Below are 16,370 nucleotides of genomic sequence, written 5' to 3'. Positions count from 1 at the left end.
ATTTTTTTTTTTAAGAATTTGAAATGTTGCATTTTGTGTTTGTCGAGAAGCAAAAAAAGGATTGTGTTGCTAATACGTAATGATTTTCTATTTTAACTCTTTCCTTTTTTAGTCATAGGAATTAGTAAGATAATCAGACTCTGGAAGTATCTGGAAACGGTGTTCTCTGTAACAAACCATGAGCATCAAGTAAAGTTTTTAATTAGAGGAAATGAAAGGGTTATTTTGTGCTGACGTCAGAAGACTGGGCTAAGGATCGTTTCCATTCGCCGCCAGTCACATACACAGGGCGGTAAACGCGCGTGCTGCGCGCTGATGCTGTTTGTTACGCGACTTCCTGGTGCTCTTTGTAGTAAACTTCGTAGTAATGGGCTGCTTTGTGTAGTTTTTATTTGGCAACTCTTCGTAATTTCTGTGGAGTGAATGGCTAACAGCTACAATGGGTAAAAAGACTCGAATGTTCCACAACAAAATATGAGATTGACAGCTGACGCTCATAATGACAGGAGGAACTGCTTCTGTGATATGAACGTTTTGTACTGTAAGTATGAATATTTAACATTTCACTCAGTTTATTTACATATTATCGTGATTACTTTTGTTTTATGGCGTGTCCTAGTGTCGTCAATCAGATCCTCGTTGCTTTAACTTTCATCTGAAGAGCACAAGCGTGACCTGTGGAATATCTATCTATCTATCTATCTATCTATCTATCTATCTATCTATCTACGATGTGGAGCTTATTTACTTATTTGTTCATTTATTTATACAAACATGCATTACCCTGGGTCATGGGTTCAATTCTAAGTGAATACACGAACCGATAAAATGCACGGGAAAACACGGAAATAAAATAAGATTAAAGCTTTTATATTTCTTTTCAAATAATATTTGATTTCAAATCATGAAAATGCTTTTTATGCTTTTTGGTTATATATAAACAGTAAATCAAATACACAGGCCTGGCTGGATCCATTAATAATCTTCTTTTAAAGTGATTCCCACACCATTAAGCATAACATGACTCGAGCATGTGCAAATAATAAACCATAGACACCACATAAGGAAGAAATTGTCCCAGATAGTGCATCCTCTGGGACATTGTCCCTTTACATACATGATATTCAAAGATATGCCAGATTAATGTATACCTATACAGTGTATATTTTTGTTTACCCATATAAATCTAATAAACATGCAATCTGGTTTCCTTACAGGAATTCAGCATCTTCTCTAACCTTCATTCTATCAGCTGTTTCCATCATGAAGAAGAGAAGCCGTCGCTCACTAGATCAGGATGATCCTCTGTGCTGTTGTGAGTACATCGATCGTCATGGCGGACGCAGTCACATGGCAGCATGCTGCTGTGACTGTGAGGATTTGGATGAGGCTTGTGACAGGTGCGCACTTTGGATTCATAGATTTCTACTTGTTTATGGGTAAATTATGAGAATGACTTAATATTTTCTTGTCCAGATGGATGACGAAGAAGCCTCAAAGTCCAGACTCTCTGTCCCGGGTTATAGCTACAATCAATGATCGTCTGCGGGTGCCCTGGATATCTGGAGCTCGACAATTTGATATATCCGTGATCCCTCCTCTTATTCTGCTTCCTGTATTTTTGCATATTGCAGCTTTGCACTACCTGCTGGGTATTTTAGTGCTAACAGCAATGCCCATCCTGGTCCTTTGGTACTACTATTTCACTCACCGAAAGAAAGGACGCACGTTATTCTTCCTCAGCCTCGCACTCTTCTCCCTCTTCTACATGTTCTACCTCTTCATCACCGAAGTCGTTCCTCGAGGTGATGTGAATCATCTTCAGATGGCCGCTGTGGCGGCGGGTGTTGCTCTTACGGTCATTTCTCTCATAATCACTAAGAGAGGGCCGGGCTACGTCACGCCTTGTCCAAATGACACTCATAGTACAGTGACCTATCACAAACCTCCTCCTGATGTAGATGCCGCCTATCTAAATGGAGCACAGCACCAGGTGGTGATAGCCAATCACGAACAAACTGGTGAAACTGGGTCAGCACAGCAGGGTGTTCAGAGGAGGAACTGGTGTGCCGTATGCAGAGTGGTGCGGCCCCCGAGAGCGGGACACTGCAGGATCTGTGGAGTCTGCATCCTGCGTCTGGACCACCACTGTGTCTGGTGGGTTCATTTAAAAAGCACTACTCAGTCATTGTGATGTGGGTGAATTTTACCAGTCAGTAACATGTATGGGTCATATTTCATGCCCACATTTTTCCACTGTGAAATATTTTTATGAAAATTAAACAAATTTTCTCGAGTTTACATTACTCTGACAAATAATTAATTGTGCAAAAACACAAACAATAAGATATAATATTTAAAGTATTAAGACATGTATTTGTGCTTAAAAATCATAAAAATCATTTGTGCATAAATCATTTAGTCTTTATGCTGATTGTAATATAGCCACTGTTTAATATAGTAAAATTAAAATAGTTACAATTAATAATGCTGATACTTTAATGATTATTTTACACACACACATAGAATAACCTTAATATTGAAAATGTAATGGGATCATGCAATGATATATAACGAAAATCATGTATTGATTTTGAGAAGAATATTTACAATTACAAAAAGGCAAAAATGTAAATGTTGCTAAAATATGATTCATTTTTATGCAATATTTGTCATGTCAATCAAATGCACTTCATTTTTTATGCCAATGCACATATTAGCACCACCAGCATTTTGAGATGTTTAGTTACTGACCCGTCTCTAGGGTCTAACATGTATATACAGTATACTGCATGCATAGTGAAGTTTCATCTGCATGCTTATTTTACTTTCCTTGAAACTAAAGTTTCAATCATCAAAATTCATGGACAGTGCACAATGACCAGAATTCCTGTGTTAGTTGGGTTAAGTGTGCTAGGCGCTGAATGTATGCTCGTTGTTAGAAATAATCCAAATAATCTCAGAATATTCTATTTGTCCATTTATTATACATAATGGATTAAAATGCATTAATCAGATTTTGTGGTGTTCAGCACAGCTGTAAAATGTTTTCTTCTTCATGTAAACATATGTGTAATTGAGACAGCGAGGTGATCTCACCCTCTGCTTTCTTCTCGCTCTGTGTAACTGATATGTGAAAATGATCTCCAGGTCTCAGTTTGGCGTCTTGTTTGTCATTTTGGTTTGTGGTAGGATCAACAGCTGTGTGGGGCAGGCCAATCACCGCAGTTTCCTCCTGACACTTGTTTTCTTTCTGCTGACATCGCTGTATGGGATCAGTTTGGTTCTTCGAAGTGTGTGTCCCGACCAGAATGTAATGACTGCACTCTTCTACTGTCCTGACGTCTACAGCCAGTTCAGGTGTGGATCCAACTACACAAACTCAGAAATGATTTCTCTTGCATTTAATTCAGTAGGTTCTGACCCTTTCTTTACCACCTCTGTTCCTCACAGTCCATTAATTTATTCATGGGAAAAAGTCACTTTGCTGCTTCAAATTCACTACATTTGCACCATATCAGTACTCTGCAGAATCGTTGAGGGTTAACAAACTGAACAAAAATGTGTCTTTCTCAAACACCATTTGCCATTTTTCACACAAACACAGTCGTGCCCGAAGCTTATGGCACTGATTTGAGGGAATTAATGAACATTTGCTGAAAATTTTATAATTCAAGAGGTATATGAGTTTGATTTGGAGTAATTTAGCATTACATCACTTGCTCACCAATAGAACTTGTGCAGTGAATGGGTGCCGTCAGAAGTGCTTTCAAATAATTAATCACATCCAAAATAAAAGTTTTTGTTTATGTATGTGTACTATGTATATTTATTATGTATATATAAATACACACACATAGTGTGTATTTAGAAAATATTTGTCTATTAATTTATTTATTAATATTCTTATTTTATATGTAAATATATTAAATATATATACATTTTATAATTAAATATATACATGTATGTGTTTGTATTTATATATACATAATAAATATACACAGGACACACATGTAAACAAAAACTCATTTTGGATTTCATTAATCGATTGACATCACTATATATATATATATATATTAGTTTTGTTTTTATATTAAGTTTTATTTGAGTAAATTTGCTTTTTATTAGTCTTTTTGTTATAATTTTTCCAGTTTTACTTCTTTTTAAATTTATTTTAATTAATAATTACAAATTCATTATTTTATGTTAGTTACTAAGGCAACATTTCTAATTTTCATTTAAGTTTTTCATGTTTATTTTTATTTCATGTTTATCTCTATTAACAACAACAACAACAACAAAAACATTAGTTTTAAGTTTACTCAGGTTCTCACAGCTTCAATATGGCTGTTCATAACAGCATTTATATTGTTTAGAGTATTAAAATGATAACATGCTAATTAATGACCCATTTTTCTGTTCATCAGCTCTGCTCTGTGTTTCACCTGTGCCTGGTACAGCAGTATTGTGACGGGAGGTTTGCTGCACCTGCTGTTCTTACAGCTTATCAACGTCAGCTTCAATGTGACCGAACGAGAGGCGCGTCTGGCTCTGAGAGAGAAAACCGCTCGCAGCCTTCTCTGGGGCCTGATCATTGATACCGGCGTTTACTCACGAGGCTTCTGTACTAACTGGATTGAATTCATGACCATGAGCAAGGATTCAGAGACATCGAACCATAAACCATCAGATCTGGTATAGAAATACAACTGTCAGTCTCTGCTGATGGAAATACTATTGAACTGGTCTTAAAAGTGAATTATCACTCAAATATAATACAGTGTAGAATAATGTTGTGCTACTTAATGTCTGCAACATCCATTCCATAGTCAGTTTTATGGCTTTAAATATTGTGCTCAAGGTCTCATCAAGAGTTGAATAGTGTGGATCACTAGATGGCAGTATTGTACTATGTTACATTTCTACCAGTGTATTTCAACATCAAGTACACCATTATTCAGGTATAATTAGTGTTTGCACAACTTATATTAACTGATTATATTATATTATTATCATATTATATTATAAAGGTTTCACTAAATATTAAATACCTATTCGATTCATATTAAGAATAAATTTTTCCCTCCATTGACTATTCATTTTAATTTATGCTTCTAAATAATAATAGTAACTTTCATTTATAATATAAACTTCATTTTATATATATATATATATATACACACACACACGCGCGCCATATGAAATTTCTTTTTAAAATGAGGATTTTTCTCAAGACTCGTTCAGTTTTAATGGCAATAAAAAAAAAAAATGCTTCACATGGCATTTATGCTTTAGCATCTTTTTTTTTACTTTCACTGCTTATTGGATCAATTTTGGATTTAATGTCTAATATTTGTTCTCTCAACTCCAATATGTGTCTTAAATGTGTATGCACATTCACGATCAAGCCTTATTTAGTGCCTTTTTGGGACATTGGAAGGGATTCAACACTGCATCTTTATCCAGACAGCACACAGCTTTAAAACTGTCATCTCAGTATGGATCTTTTATGTTGAACTTCATGTTTGTTATTTGACGTCTTTGTGCCTATGTGTGTATTTTCTTTTCATTTGCTTCCACTGGGGACAAATCTGTTGTGTGTACCATCCAGCTACATTTTGATGTGCATGAATTATCGCTGCATTTTTTATTCAAAGTTGTTTTCCTTTCATTAAATGCCTTCTAAAGAAACAGCAACGAAGCACTTCAGAATCGGAAGTTTATTTGTCTCATGTGAGACGGCTTTATAAATGTAATGCATTTCATTCTACAAGTTGTTCAATTAAACTGTAGCATGGAAAAATAAACAAGCGTAAAATGATTAAACACGGTGGCTCATCAAGCTGCAGATGATTTCAATGTCATTTGATGATGTCATGTAAAGCCTGTGTGTGTGCCGTTAAAGAGGATTTACGGAGCGCCACAGGGAGTCCATAGGGGAGGAGCGGAAGTCGGGCAAAATCTCTGCCACTTTACGTCTGAGCTGCTCTCTGCGTGCTTCTCTTTCCTTCTCTTCTCGCAAGACAACAGGAAGTCGCCTCCAGACAGCAAAACACCTCTTGACCGCTCTCCTACAAAGCCCAGAGAACCAAGTCAAAAACATTTTCATTTTTCTAAATACTAAAAATTCTTTATATCCCATACATTTCTTTTACTATCTTTAGTATGTTTAGAAAGGATGCTTTGGTCTTATGGTGCAGTAAAACTGTGTCTTGACCTGCTGTTGTGCTCCTCTGCCCGTTGCTCATTGTCCCAGGCTGTGATTCGCTCCTCTGTAGCGTGATCCAGCAGGGCCATGAACACCCTCCTCTGGGTCCGTGTCCTGTGAAATCGCTCGGCTCGTGCTTCCAGTATAAAGCGCAGATCTTTTAACTGGGAAGTATTGAAATCAAACATTGACAATTGCTCATAATTAAGGAAATTAGTTTTTTAAACCAAAAAATTAATTAATTAATTGATTAATAAATTGCCGGTAAGCTCTTTTTGCTTCGACCAGTAAGAAAGCACAAAGCAAGGCACTGGTGGGAAAGCACAACTGATCATTTCTTTAGAAAATGTAAAGATAATAAATGATACATTTTTTCTTTCTATGAATGTAATAGTTTGAAATTATTTATTATAAGTAATACAATTATTGTCCATAGATTGTCTATACATAAATATATTTATATTACATTTATAAGATTTTTTTATTTCAGATTTATTAAAATAATTATAAAAACTAAGATAATAAATAAGTCTAATTAATTTATTTAGGAAAGTTAATTTACTAATAAACTTATTAATGGCGGATAAAACAAATTTTATTATAGAACTTAAAATGTCTAACTTTTAATTAAATGTATTATAAACAATACAATATGATACATGTCTATGAAAAGATATATGCCTCTATATTTACTAATACTAAATTGATAGGACCTTTAAATAAATATTAAGATTAAAGTATTAAATATTAAAATAAAGACTAAACAATACTGAATGTGAATATAATGAACTAAATGTTCATTTAATTTGTTATAAATTAATTTAAGACTTTTTGGCTATATAAATGTAAATTCTTTAATGAAATGTTTTTTATTTTTTATTTATATTAAAATTATTTTTATAAACAATACAATTACTTATTTGTTTATAAATGAAAAATGGTGAAATATCTAAAAATCTGTCTAAATGTCTTTATAAGATTTTTTAAATATTAATATTAAAAATATGAATAATTCATATTTTTTTTAATTTAATTTTTTTTTTTTTTTTTTAAGTCAACAAGACGTTCACTACAGAATTGATGTTGTCTCAAAATCTGAAGCTTTTGTAATCATTCACAGTTTCCTATCAGACTATGTGTGTGTGTGATGTTTTACCCTTTTCCAGCTACACACAGCCCTCTGAAGTAAGATCCGGTGATACAGCTGGTTGGCGCTGGCCTCTCTCTCTGCATGGGCCTCATCCACAGACTGAAGCCAGGAGCAGAAGCAGCGTCTCTGCAGAGCCACTGTGTAATGATCCACCGCTCTCTGGAGGAGACCAAAAAGGCAAAAGCACCCGAACATAAATAACTGCTTTAATTAAGGCCGTCATCATTTCATACATTCCCATGGCTTTTATGGATTGCAAACTTTCCCCGATGACTCTCCTGGTACTGTAGATATTTTATAGATGCACATGCTAGTTGTGGAACTAATTGGACCTTGCTGTTTCTGCTTTCATGGATGTGGATCAATAGCTAAACAACAATGAATATTCTGAATTCAAAGCCATTGTGTTTCTCTATTTGTGTCTCTGTCCTTGTCAATCTCTCCCTCTCAGTCTGAATCTCAGATATCCACTCTCTGTTCATTTTTTTCGAAAACAGGTGGTTAGCCAGGTGGAAACGCAACAGTATACTGTAAACATAATTAAAAATTGGGGAATGGACCAAGAGTTAATACAAGGCAACAGCTGGTCTTCCTATCTGTGTGTGAATTGTCCATAACTCTTTGGATGAATAATTGAGTGTGTGAGTGTTTGTCTGGAAAGCAGGAGAAAAGCACTGCATTGTTACTGTAGACCATGTGTGTGTATGTGTGTGTTTGCAGTAGCGCTGACCTGTGTGCTGACATGGCTTTGCTCCAGCAGGCTTTTCCATGGTGCCAGGCCTCGGCGCAGTAACAGGGTCCTGAGGTAGTGCTGGGCCGCCTGCTTTAACAGTTCCTGTTCCCGTTCTGCTCTCTTCTGTTTCTCAAGTTCCCTCTAAGTTCACATTAACACACACAGGCTACTTAAAACTTACAAAGTGAAGACTGTGTGCATAAACATGATGAATATGTGAAGTTTGTATTTTCTAGATGCACTTGCTTATGCAAAATAGAGCTACATTTTTGCCTAGTTATTCAGAGTGGTTCTTAGCATACTGCTAATCAGTTCCTAGGGCATTCTGTTTCCGACAATTCAGGGAATTCAATTCCCTATCATACAACCGGAGCAATGCGATGCAATGCGACGCAAGGCGCAAGTGTTTGGTAGTCGTTTAATTAGCAAATGCATTTGCGCTCATTCGTCCAAGCATGCTGGTCAAAAAAAGAGGTGTGTTCAGGCGCATTAAGGAGCTGAAAATAGACTGCGCCATAGACCAACTCAAACCTGGTCTAAAGTCTGGCTCAATGTTTTTTCTTTGTTTTTTAAAGAGCATGTTAGTGAGGCGGGTCCGCAACGCATTTACATGCTGCTTATTAAAAACACAGGGATGCACAGCAGCACACAAACATGCCAAATATTAAAAATGCAAGGATTGCAATGCATTATATTTTGTAGGATATATATATATATATATATATATATATATATATATATATATATATATATATATATATATATATATGCATACATGTCATAATGGATAGTCATCACATGTATCAGAACTAGGCTATTTGCTAATCTATTTGCTCGCACACAAGCAGCTCCATTTCATCTCGGTGACACGTTCTTTTTTTTTGCATTTGCCAAATTCGCCGTGTAAATAGTAAATCCGTCATGGCATGAGCACAACTGGCTCTTAAAGGGACTCTGATTGGTTTATTGCACGTTACGCCCAAAAAACACCCATTCCATTTTGATCGTTAAAATAGGGCCCACAGAGTTTGTTTCTCACAATGTTGACCTTTTTTTCTCAGCACTGTCAGAAATAAAGTCCCAATTGTGAGATAAAAACAGAACTGCAACAGCAAGTCTGGCTTTTCTTGCAATTCTGTTATTTGTTTCTCTCATGGAATGAAAAATGGTAATTGTGACTTTTTCTCACATATCAGACTTTTCTTCTTCAGAATTGCAAATTCATATCTCACAGAAGTCTGAATTGTGAGATATAAACTCAGAACAGCAAGAATAAAGTGAGAATTTTGAGATAAAAAGTCACAATTACCATGGGCTTCCATAATTTCTGCCAGATTTTAATGTATTTAGATTGATTCAGTCATGTTTAAACTTGAATAAAACCAGATAGGCTTGGGATTATCTCCACCTGTTTCCTCATTCAAAAAGCTGAAAAATCACCATAACACCTACTTCTCCATAACAGCTACCATAACTAGCTCTCACATCCATAACATAAACAATTAAAATGAACATACGGTAATCCAATTATATAAAACCCATGATAATGTGTTTGACTAGACACACCTTTCTTTGCTGTCTCTTCTCTTCCTTCTTCCTCTCTATCTCCTTTAGTTTCTCCTCTTCCTCAGATCTGAGTTTTTCCTCCTCAGCTGCCTTCATTTGAGCCTACAGAACAAAACTCGGTGAGGTTTGTTTCATCACATTCACACATTTCTGTGCTTGAAGAGAGGCCAGTCTTACCAGTTTCTCCTCCTGCTTCTGTCTCCTCCGTTCCTCTGTCTCTCTCCTGCGCTCGGCACGCTGCCGTGCTCGTTCCTCCATGGCTGAATGAAACATAAAAAAGGAAAGTGACAGACAGAGTTGGCAGGGGACCAAGACATCAATAAAGGGCCAGATTACAGGGTCACTGTGAAGTTCTGATCTTATGATTCTTTGGTACAAGTTTGTATGTGTTGCTTGCATTTGTATTCAAGGCGCCATCCCGTACTACTACAACTTTTTTTACTGAAACATCTCATTGTCATGTACAGTGTGAATCAGTTCTGAAAGGCTGCCCAATGTTAGGTTCAACAGCACGAGATATATATAAAAGATATTTAATAAAAGTAGACTTTTTAATAAAGGTATTTAAGTATTTAATTCGAGTGTAGGAGGTGGAAAAACACTTGATTACACAATCACCATGTATGACTGGTTGTGTTTGCGAAACTTGAGCTTGCATTTGCTGAGGAAACATTTGGATCAGATCTGAGCAGGACACTGGCTAGTCAGTTTTTTATTGTGAGAAAACTCTAATTAGTTATTGCCAAGGCCAGGACAGATTGAATGATAATATCAAAAAAAGTGGATCTCACTGAGAAATCGACAGGGCCTTTAACAGAGCAGGATGTTGACACATGGGGGCTGAGGTACAAAACCTCCCTCAGATCCCGTTGATCACTGAACAAATATGACTATGCATTCAATAACAATGAAGCTCTAGGTTTTAATGCGTGGAGGAGCTATTGTGAGGTTTTGGTATTCTTCATGGTTTACATAGAGATGCACAACTGAATTATGAGTGTATAGGGATTACGTGCATCTGTATTCAATGCATTTAGTATCAGAGGATTTAAAACTAGGGCATAGCCATGAAATTGATTTTCTATGCGTGGAACCACCATAGTGACAGTTTTCCAACTGCTGGATTGTATGTGTATGACTGACCTTGGACTGCAGGATGGGGAAGAGCTGCACGCTGCTGAGATGCTGTTTGGTTGGTGTGGCTGCTGGCGTTTTCCCCCAAGGCACTCTTTGTTCTGGGATTGGAAGGAGAATGAATATCTTTGTGAAACTGTACATGAAACAAGCCAGTATTACATTCTCATCCAGTCTGGTGCCTGAGGTGATTTCTTATATGCATTCTGTTCTCTTCATGTGAAGAAACTGTAAAGATTTGTTCCACAAAAAAAGAAGAAAATGATACCTACTTTAATATTTTTTGCATTATGACATTATTTTAATGCAACTTGTGCACATATAAATAGTTAAATAGCAGCCTACTGTTATGCACAAAAATATTATTCTCATCAGAATAATAAATAAAAATAAATACAATTTAATAAGAATTATTTTTATCAATGTTGAAAATGGCTGTGGTGCTTAATATTTTTGTGGAAAATGTTACACATTTTCATGATTCTTTGATGAACAAATATTTTTTTTTCTTAAAACATCTTTACTGTCACTTTTGATCAATTTAACCTCTTACTGTAATATCAATATTAAAATATTAAATATTAAAATTGTATAATTTTGTATATTAATATATTTGAGTTATATATACATTTTAACATTTGTAAAACTGTAAATGCACATCATAGTAGTATTTATTTTACTAAATGTATGCTGATTTAAAAAAAAAAATTATTATTTAATCAATGAAAATATTTAAAAACATTTTCATTACTGTTTTACACTGTATATATATTCTTCTGATTTTGGTGTGAAATAAATCCCATACATATGCCTTACAAATATGGGAGTACATGGGTAGTACCTTGAGGGTTTTTCTGTAGTTTCTTTTGGAGTCTCTGTGTTGGGTTTAGGTGGACAGCATGTATTTGTAGCTCCAGGAGGACCTGTTGCTAACAGTGCTGTTTTCTCTTCCTCATGCCTCAGTTCCAGAATGTTCTGTCTCTCTTGCAGATGCCGAATCTGCTCCTGCTGCTCTTTCAGGAGACGCCTCTGCTCAGCTACGGTTTGCTGCAGCGCCGCATGCCGGTGTTTGAACTGTCCACTTCTAAGCTCTGCATTTCCGCTTCGGGAGGTCTGATGCTGTTGCCCCTGACGGGCCTGTTGTAACTCAGCCAATGAGAGAGCAGCATGACGACGTGTCACCTGCCAGGCCTGAGTGGGCGGGGCCTCTGAACGGCCAGGCTTGCTAGTGGCTTGTGCAGTTGGTAAACTGATTTCTGGAGCTGCTGCCACATCCTGATCCTGAAATGAAGAGAGTTTGTGAAATAGTTTAATCAGAATAAAAAATATTACAGTATATGTCCCTACCTGATGGCTGTCATTTTCTGTAGGACTGAGTGTTTCAGGTGTATTAGTAACTGGTGGAGATTGTTCTGCCCCTAGTTTCCTAGAAGCTGCTGCATTGATCAAAGCAGCCATTTTCCTCCGGGTTTCTTCTTGCTGTTGGAGAAGCTCCTTGCGATGACGTTCTACTTGACACCACACACGCCAATCACTGAGGCAGCGCCTCAAAAGCCTCCTGCGGTCACTCTCCACTGCCTGCTGACAACGCCTGTGGGAAAGACAGATATGACTTAAAACCAGTCTGACAGCCAAGATGAATCAAAGCCTTTTATTAACCTTTAATTAAGCAATTAACATGCTCTTTTAGTCTAATCGTTTACAGCTTTGCTTTTCTTTCAAATGTTTATCAGGCTGTTTAAGCCCTATGCTGAGAGTGACAGGTTTTTTTAAATTGAACTCTCTTGCCTGTGCTCCAGTCTTAGCTCCTCTTCAGTTCTTTCAGCCTCTTTCTCCTCTCTTCTGGCCCAGACGAGAGCCCGCCATGCCCGCCACGCTTTCAGTTGCCTCCTCCAATCACACAGCGCCGCTGCCTTCCCCATGCGCACCCTTCTTTCCAGTATCACAGAGTACCATGCTGTAAAATGCCTGTGCATGCACTAAAACATATATGCATTGCAACCATTTAGAAAAAAACATTAGAATGTAATACATAAAATATAATTAAACCCTAATGTCTTCTAACCTGCAAACTGAGAAAGGTGAACTTTGCACTTTCACTTCTACTTCACATGGTTCCTTAGAAACAATTCTAATATGCCAATTTCATAAGGTAACATTTTTTTATTAATATTATCAATGTTGAAAACTGTTGTGGTTCTTAGTATTTTTGTGGAAAACGTGACATCTTTCAGGATTCTTTGATGGACAGAGATTTAAAAAAAATATATATTTATTAAACATGTTTTTATTACATTTTGTAGCATTTTAAATGTCTTTAATGACACTCCTGATCATTTAAATGCATGCTTGCTGAATAAGTGTGTTAGTTTCTTACTGTAATATTAATACTGTATTTTTATATCTAAATATATTTAAATTATATATAAATTGTAACATTAGTAATCTGTGAGTGTATATCATAGTATTCATTTTACTGACTTAATTTATGCTGATTTCATTATTTTTTTATTTATTATTATTATACGCATACAATATGATTCAACTGTAATGTCTTCTAACCTGCAAATTGAGAAGGTGAACTTTGGCTTCCAGCTTCTTCAGCTTCAGTTGAAGGTCTTTGTTCTGTTTCTTCTGTGTGGAATTATGATGTTTTGGAATGAGAGTGTTTTCAGTGACCCTTTGTTTCGAAAGCCGTTCCCTCTCCCTGTTCAAGATTGAAATTAAAAAAATGTCACGCAATCATCTCTTCAAAAATCTGAATGCTATTTAAATGAGAAAATGACATAATTGCCCTAAGTATCTGGACACTTAAACCACATTTAAATATGTATTAATGTGACTGCATTGAATAAGAAAATATCAAACCAAGTGACATTTGTTATAATTTTTTTAATAAAAGGACAAATGCGCTATTCAAGGAAAAACATTATGCAAAAAACAAATTCTCATTAAATGTTTGACCAGATCCTTCTAAATAGGCCACTTTTCACCAATGGACTTGTCCTAAAACTGCAGATGAGGAAAACACAAAGTTAAGTAAGTACTCATGCATATCTTATAGTACAACTGCAGTGGATATAGTGGGATGTTTGTGTCCCACAGTCCCATGGTCCTTTGATCAGGTTTGTCTATGAACACTAACATGGTGATTTTTAGTTAATGTATGAAGTCCGTTCCCCAAACGGACTTCATACATTAACTAAAAATCACCTTGTGAGCAGTAAAGATGCCAAGAGAAGTTAGTTGTGAAAAAAGGTTCAGCATCATTTTTTCATTTTATTTTGACATTCATACATTTTTAATTGTGGCTAGAGTGCCCAAATACTTGTGGTTGTTGTACATGTTTCGTGCAAGCTGCTCCACACTCTTCTTCTCCTCCATCTCTCTGCGTAGGCGAATCATCTCCTGCTGGATCAGTTCTTCCTGTCTGCGTGCCTCCTGCCTCTTCTTTCGCTGCTTCTCCTTTTCCAGTTGCCATGCCTCCTCTCGCACCTCTCTTAGCGCTTCCTTTTCTTTTTGCAGTTTGTCACGTTCAGCGTCTCTGCGCATGCGGTTCTCCTTTACCTGCTTGTGACGCACCTCCATGGTAATACTAGGGTCCCTCCATCTCTTCTTATTCTGATTAGAATCTACTTTAAGGTCCTCCACTATCCCCATGTCCAAAACCTTGGTTTCCATCAGGTCCTGGAGGAAATTGTGCACTGCAGAGTTCTCCTCTTCCTGTGCTAGGTGAAAGTACATGTCTAATAAAAAAAAAGACAAACTCTGGATTAGATCAGTTTTGTTAATGTTAACTAAAACTAATTAAAAAGTAATAAATTATTATTACCAATGAAAAATGTTTTTTGGTAACTGAAATGAAGTTTAAATAAAATATAAATATTAAATGTGTTTCCTTTGTACCATCAAAGTTATTATAGCTGGATTGTGTGGTTTTAACAAGTTGTTTGGACTCTTCCATCTTTTCTTCCTCCTCGTCATCGCCCATTTCAAGCTCCAGACGTAACTTCTGGTTCATCCATTCACTTAGAATGGACTGAGCTGTGGATTACAAGTGGAACTGTGGGATACTGATTACAAAAACCTGCACATACATTAAGTGCTGAATATTAATTTGTTTAGGAGTACCTTCACTGTACGAATCATCATGATCCTGAAGCTGCTCTGCAGTCTGCAGCGCCATACTGTTTTTAGCACCACATGGTTTCTTGATGGAAAACACCTCGGCTACAGCAAATTCTGAAGCTTTCTCCACCCTCTTAGAAGAATGAACAGAAACAAAATGACATATGTAAACACAGACCATGCATCCCTTGTAAAAACACACACACATTTCGAACACTTGGAATGGTCACTGCAATTAATAAATAATAAATTATTATGGAATGCACTTTTAAAAAGTGTACTTCTGTGTGTTAAGAAACAGTCAAGCAAGTGTTTTTATATATTTTTGCACGTACACTACAAGTGCACATTGAACACAACTAAGCGCACTTCTTTTTCACGAGCAATGGCATACAAATGCATTAATTTTGACATGAATGACATGAATTCAGATTGAAATGTACTTGCCTTCACCCACTGCTTTATGTCATTCTCATTCAACTGCACCTGCAATATGAGATATGAATTCAGCTTTGTTCACTGTTTTAATTCAAGTACGTTAGATTGAGACTTTTAGATGTATTACCGGCTGATCATTGTGTTAAACCAAGAGCTTTGCAACCTTTCTAATGTCTGAACTTGACATAAACTGATATGAATATTTAGTCACACTGGCCTCACACATATAATCCCTGGATAAATATCCCGTGTTACCTTGAACTGGCTCTTTTGAAAGGGTTTTCATTGCACATTTGAGTTAAATCCTTCTGCTGAGCCACAAATCTATTTATTAATAACCAATGTGCATGACCAAAGATAACCTGAGTGTGACATTTATTAAGATTAATACCTCTGGCTGAATATTGTGAAAAAGGAAACGAAGAAAAGCACTATTCCGAAGCTAAAGCTTTGAAGAACTGAGTAAGAAAACTTTACTTGCCTTATTACTGCCTGGAGTTTTAGTCTTTGTCGTTTTCCAACGAAAAAGATCCGGTTTGTGCATGGGATATGACATGGTCGATAGTAGGCTACATGGACATTAATTTGGATTGCAAACTAATATAATATATTTTCACATGTTCGCAAAGTGTATGTAGCAGCAATTTACAGGTTATACAAAATTTTGTGAGAAACATTTCAACAAGCACTGGAATTGTGGGATTTGTAGTTTACGAAAAGTGACGTAGCATGAGTTGGCGCCTAAAAAGAACTACATATCCCAACAAGAACTGACGAGAGCTGAAGCGTCTATTCTGAAACCATGGAGACAGCTGTTACCATAGACATGGTTGTTACACCCAGAGCCATATAGAGAGAGAGTTGCGACAACGGAAGTTCGAAATGTTTGGTTGTCACGTGATTCGTGTAGACTTCAAATAGTTCCAGGAAGTGCGTTGGCGGCCATTCAAACTGATAAGAGTAGAGTGACAGAACTGCGATTTCTGGTAATAAGGAATCAATAAATGCATTTA

General features: G+C 36.3%; 2 protein-coding genes across 2 annotated transcripts; one reads left to right on the top strand and one right to left on the bottom strand.

The window, feature by feature from the left end:
* The first annotated feature begins 215 nt into the window (after positions 1–215).
* zdhhc23b (zDHHC palmitoyltransferase 23b) lies at positions 216–5,257 on the top strand. The gene is made up of 5 exons (XM_026200478.1): positions 216–541; positions 1,218–1,400; positions 1,477–2,157; positions 3,193–3,360; positions 4,428–5,257. Exons 2-5 carry the CDS (start codon positions 1,264–1,266, stop codon positions 4,699–4,701), a joined length of 1,260 nt encoding a protein of 419 aa, XP_026056263.1. The 5' UTR covers positions 216–541; positions 1,218–1,263; the 3' UTR covers positions 4,702–5,257.
* Positions 5,258–5,821: 564 nt separating this feature from the next.
* On the bottom strand, positions 5,822–16,178 carry ccdc191 (coiled-coil domain containing 191). The gene is made up of 16 exons (XM_026200477.1): positions 15,839–16,178; positions 15,367–15,405; positions 14,923–15,052; positions 14,698–14,835; positions 14,135–14,537; positions 13,354–13,498; positions 12,580–12,770; positions 12,139–12,382; positions 11,633–12,072; positions 10,801–10,892; positions 9,835–9,917; positions 9,658–9,759; positions 8,089–8,232; positions 7,365–7,517; positions 6,218–6,372; positions 5,822–6,071 (listed from the first exon to the last, which is right to left on the bottom strand). The coding sequence occupies exons 1-16, from the start codon at positions 15,911–15,913 to the stop codon at positions 5,900–5,902; spliced, it is 2,706 nt and encodes a 901-aa protein (XP_026056262.1). The 5' UTR covers positions 15,914–16,178; the 3' UTR covers positions 5,822–5,899.
* Between the last annotated feature and the right edge of the window lie 192 nt (positions 16,179–16,370).

Source organism: Carassius auratus, chromosome 24, assembly GCF_003368295.1.
Source record: "Carassius auratus strain Wakin chromosome 24, ASM336829v1, whole genome shotgun sequence".
NCBI lineage: Eukaryota > Metazoa > Chordata > Actinopteri > Cypriniformes > Cyprinidae > Carassius > Carassius auratus.
Note: the sequence above shows the minus strand (reverse complement) of the source record. Positions and strands in the feature narration are given on the sequence as shown.

Bases quoted from the DNA above. Each gene is read 5' to 3' on its own strand.
- zdhhc23b (XM_026200478.1), top strand. From the start codon at position 1,264: ATGAAGAAGAGAAGCCGTCGCTCACTAGATCAGGATGATCCTCTGTGC. The intron at 1,401-1,476 runs GTGCGCACTTTG...TTTCTTGTCCAG, and splicing joins TTGGATGAGGCTTGTGACAG to ATGGATGACGAAGAAGCCTC. The intron at 2,158-3,192 runs GTGGGTTCATTT...GGTTTGTGGTAG, and splicing joins CTGGACCACCACTGTGTCTG to GATCAACAGCTGTGTGGGGC.
- ccdc191 (XM_026200477.1), bottom strand. From the start codon at position 15,913: ATGTCATATCCCATGCACAAACCGGATCTTTTTCGTTGGAAAACGACA. The intron at 13,499-14,134 runs GTACAACAACCA...AATCTTGAACAG, and splicing joins GAGCAGCTTGCACGAAACAT to GGAGAGGGAACGGCTTTCGA. The intron at 8,233-9,657 runs GTGTGTCTAGTC...ATGTGAACTTAG, and splicing joins AGAAGAGACAGCAAAGAAAG to AGGGAACTTGAGAAACAGAA.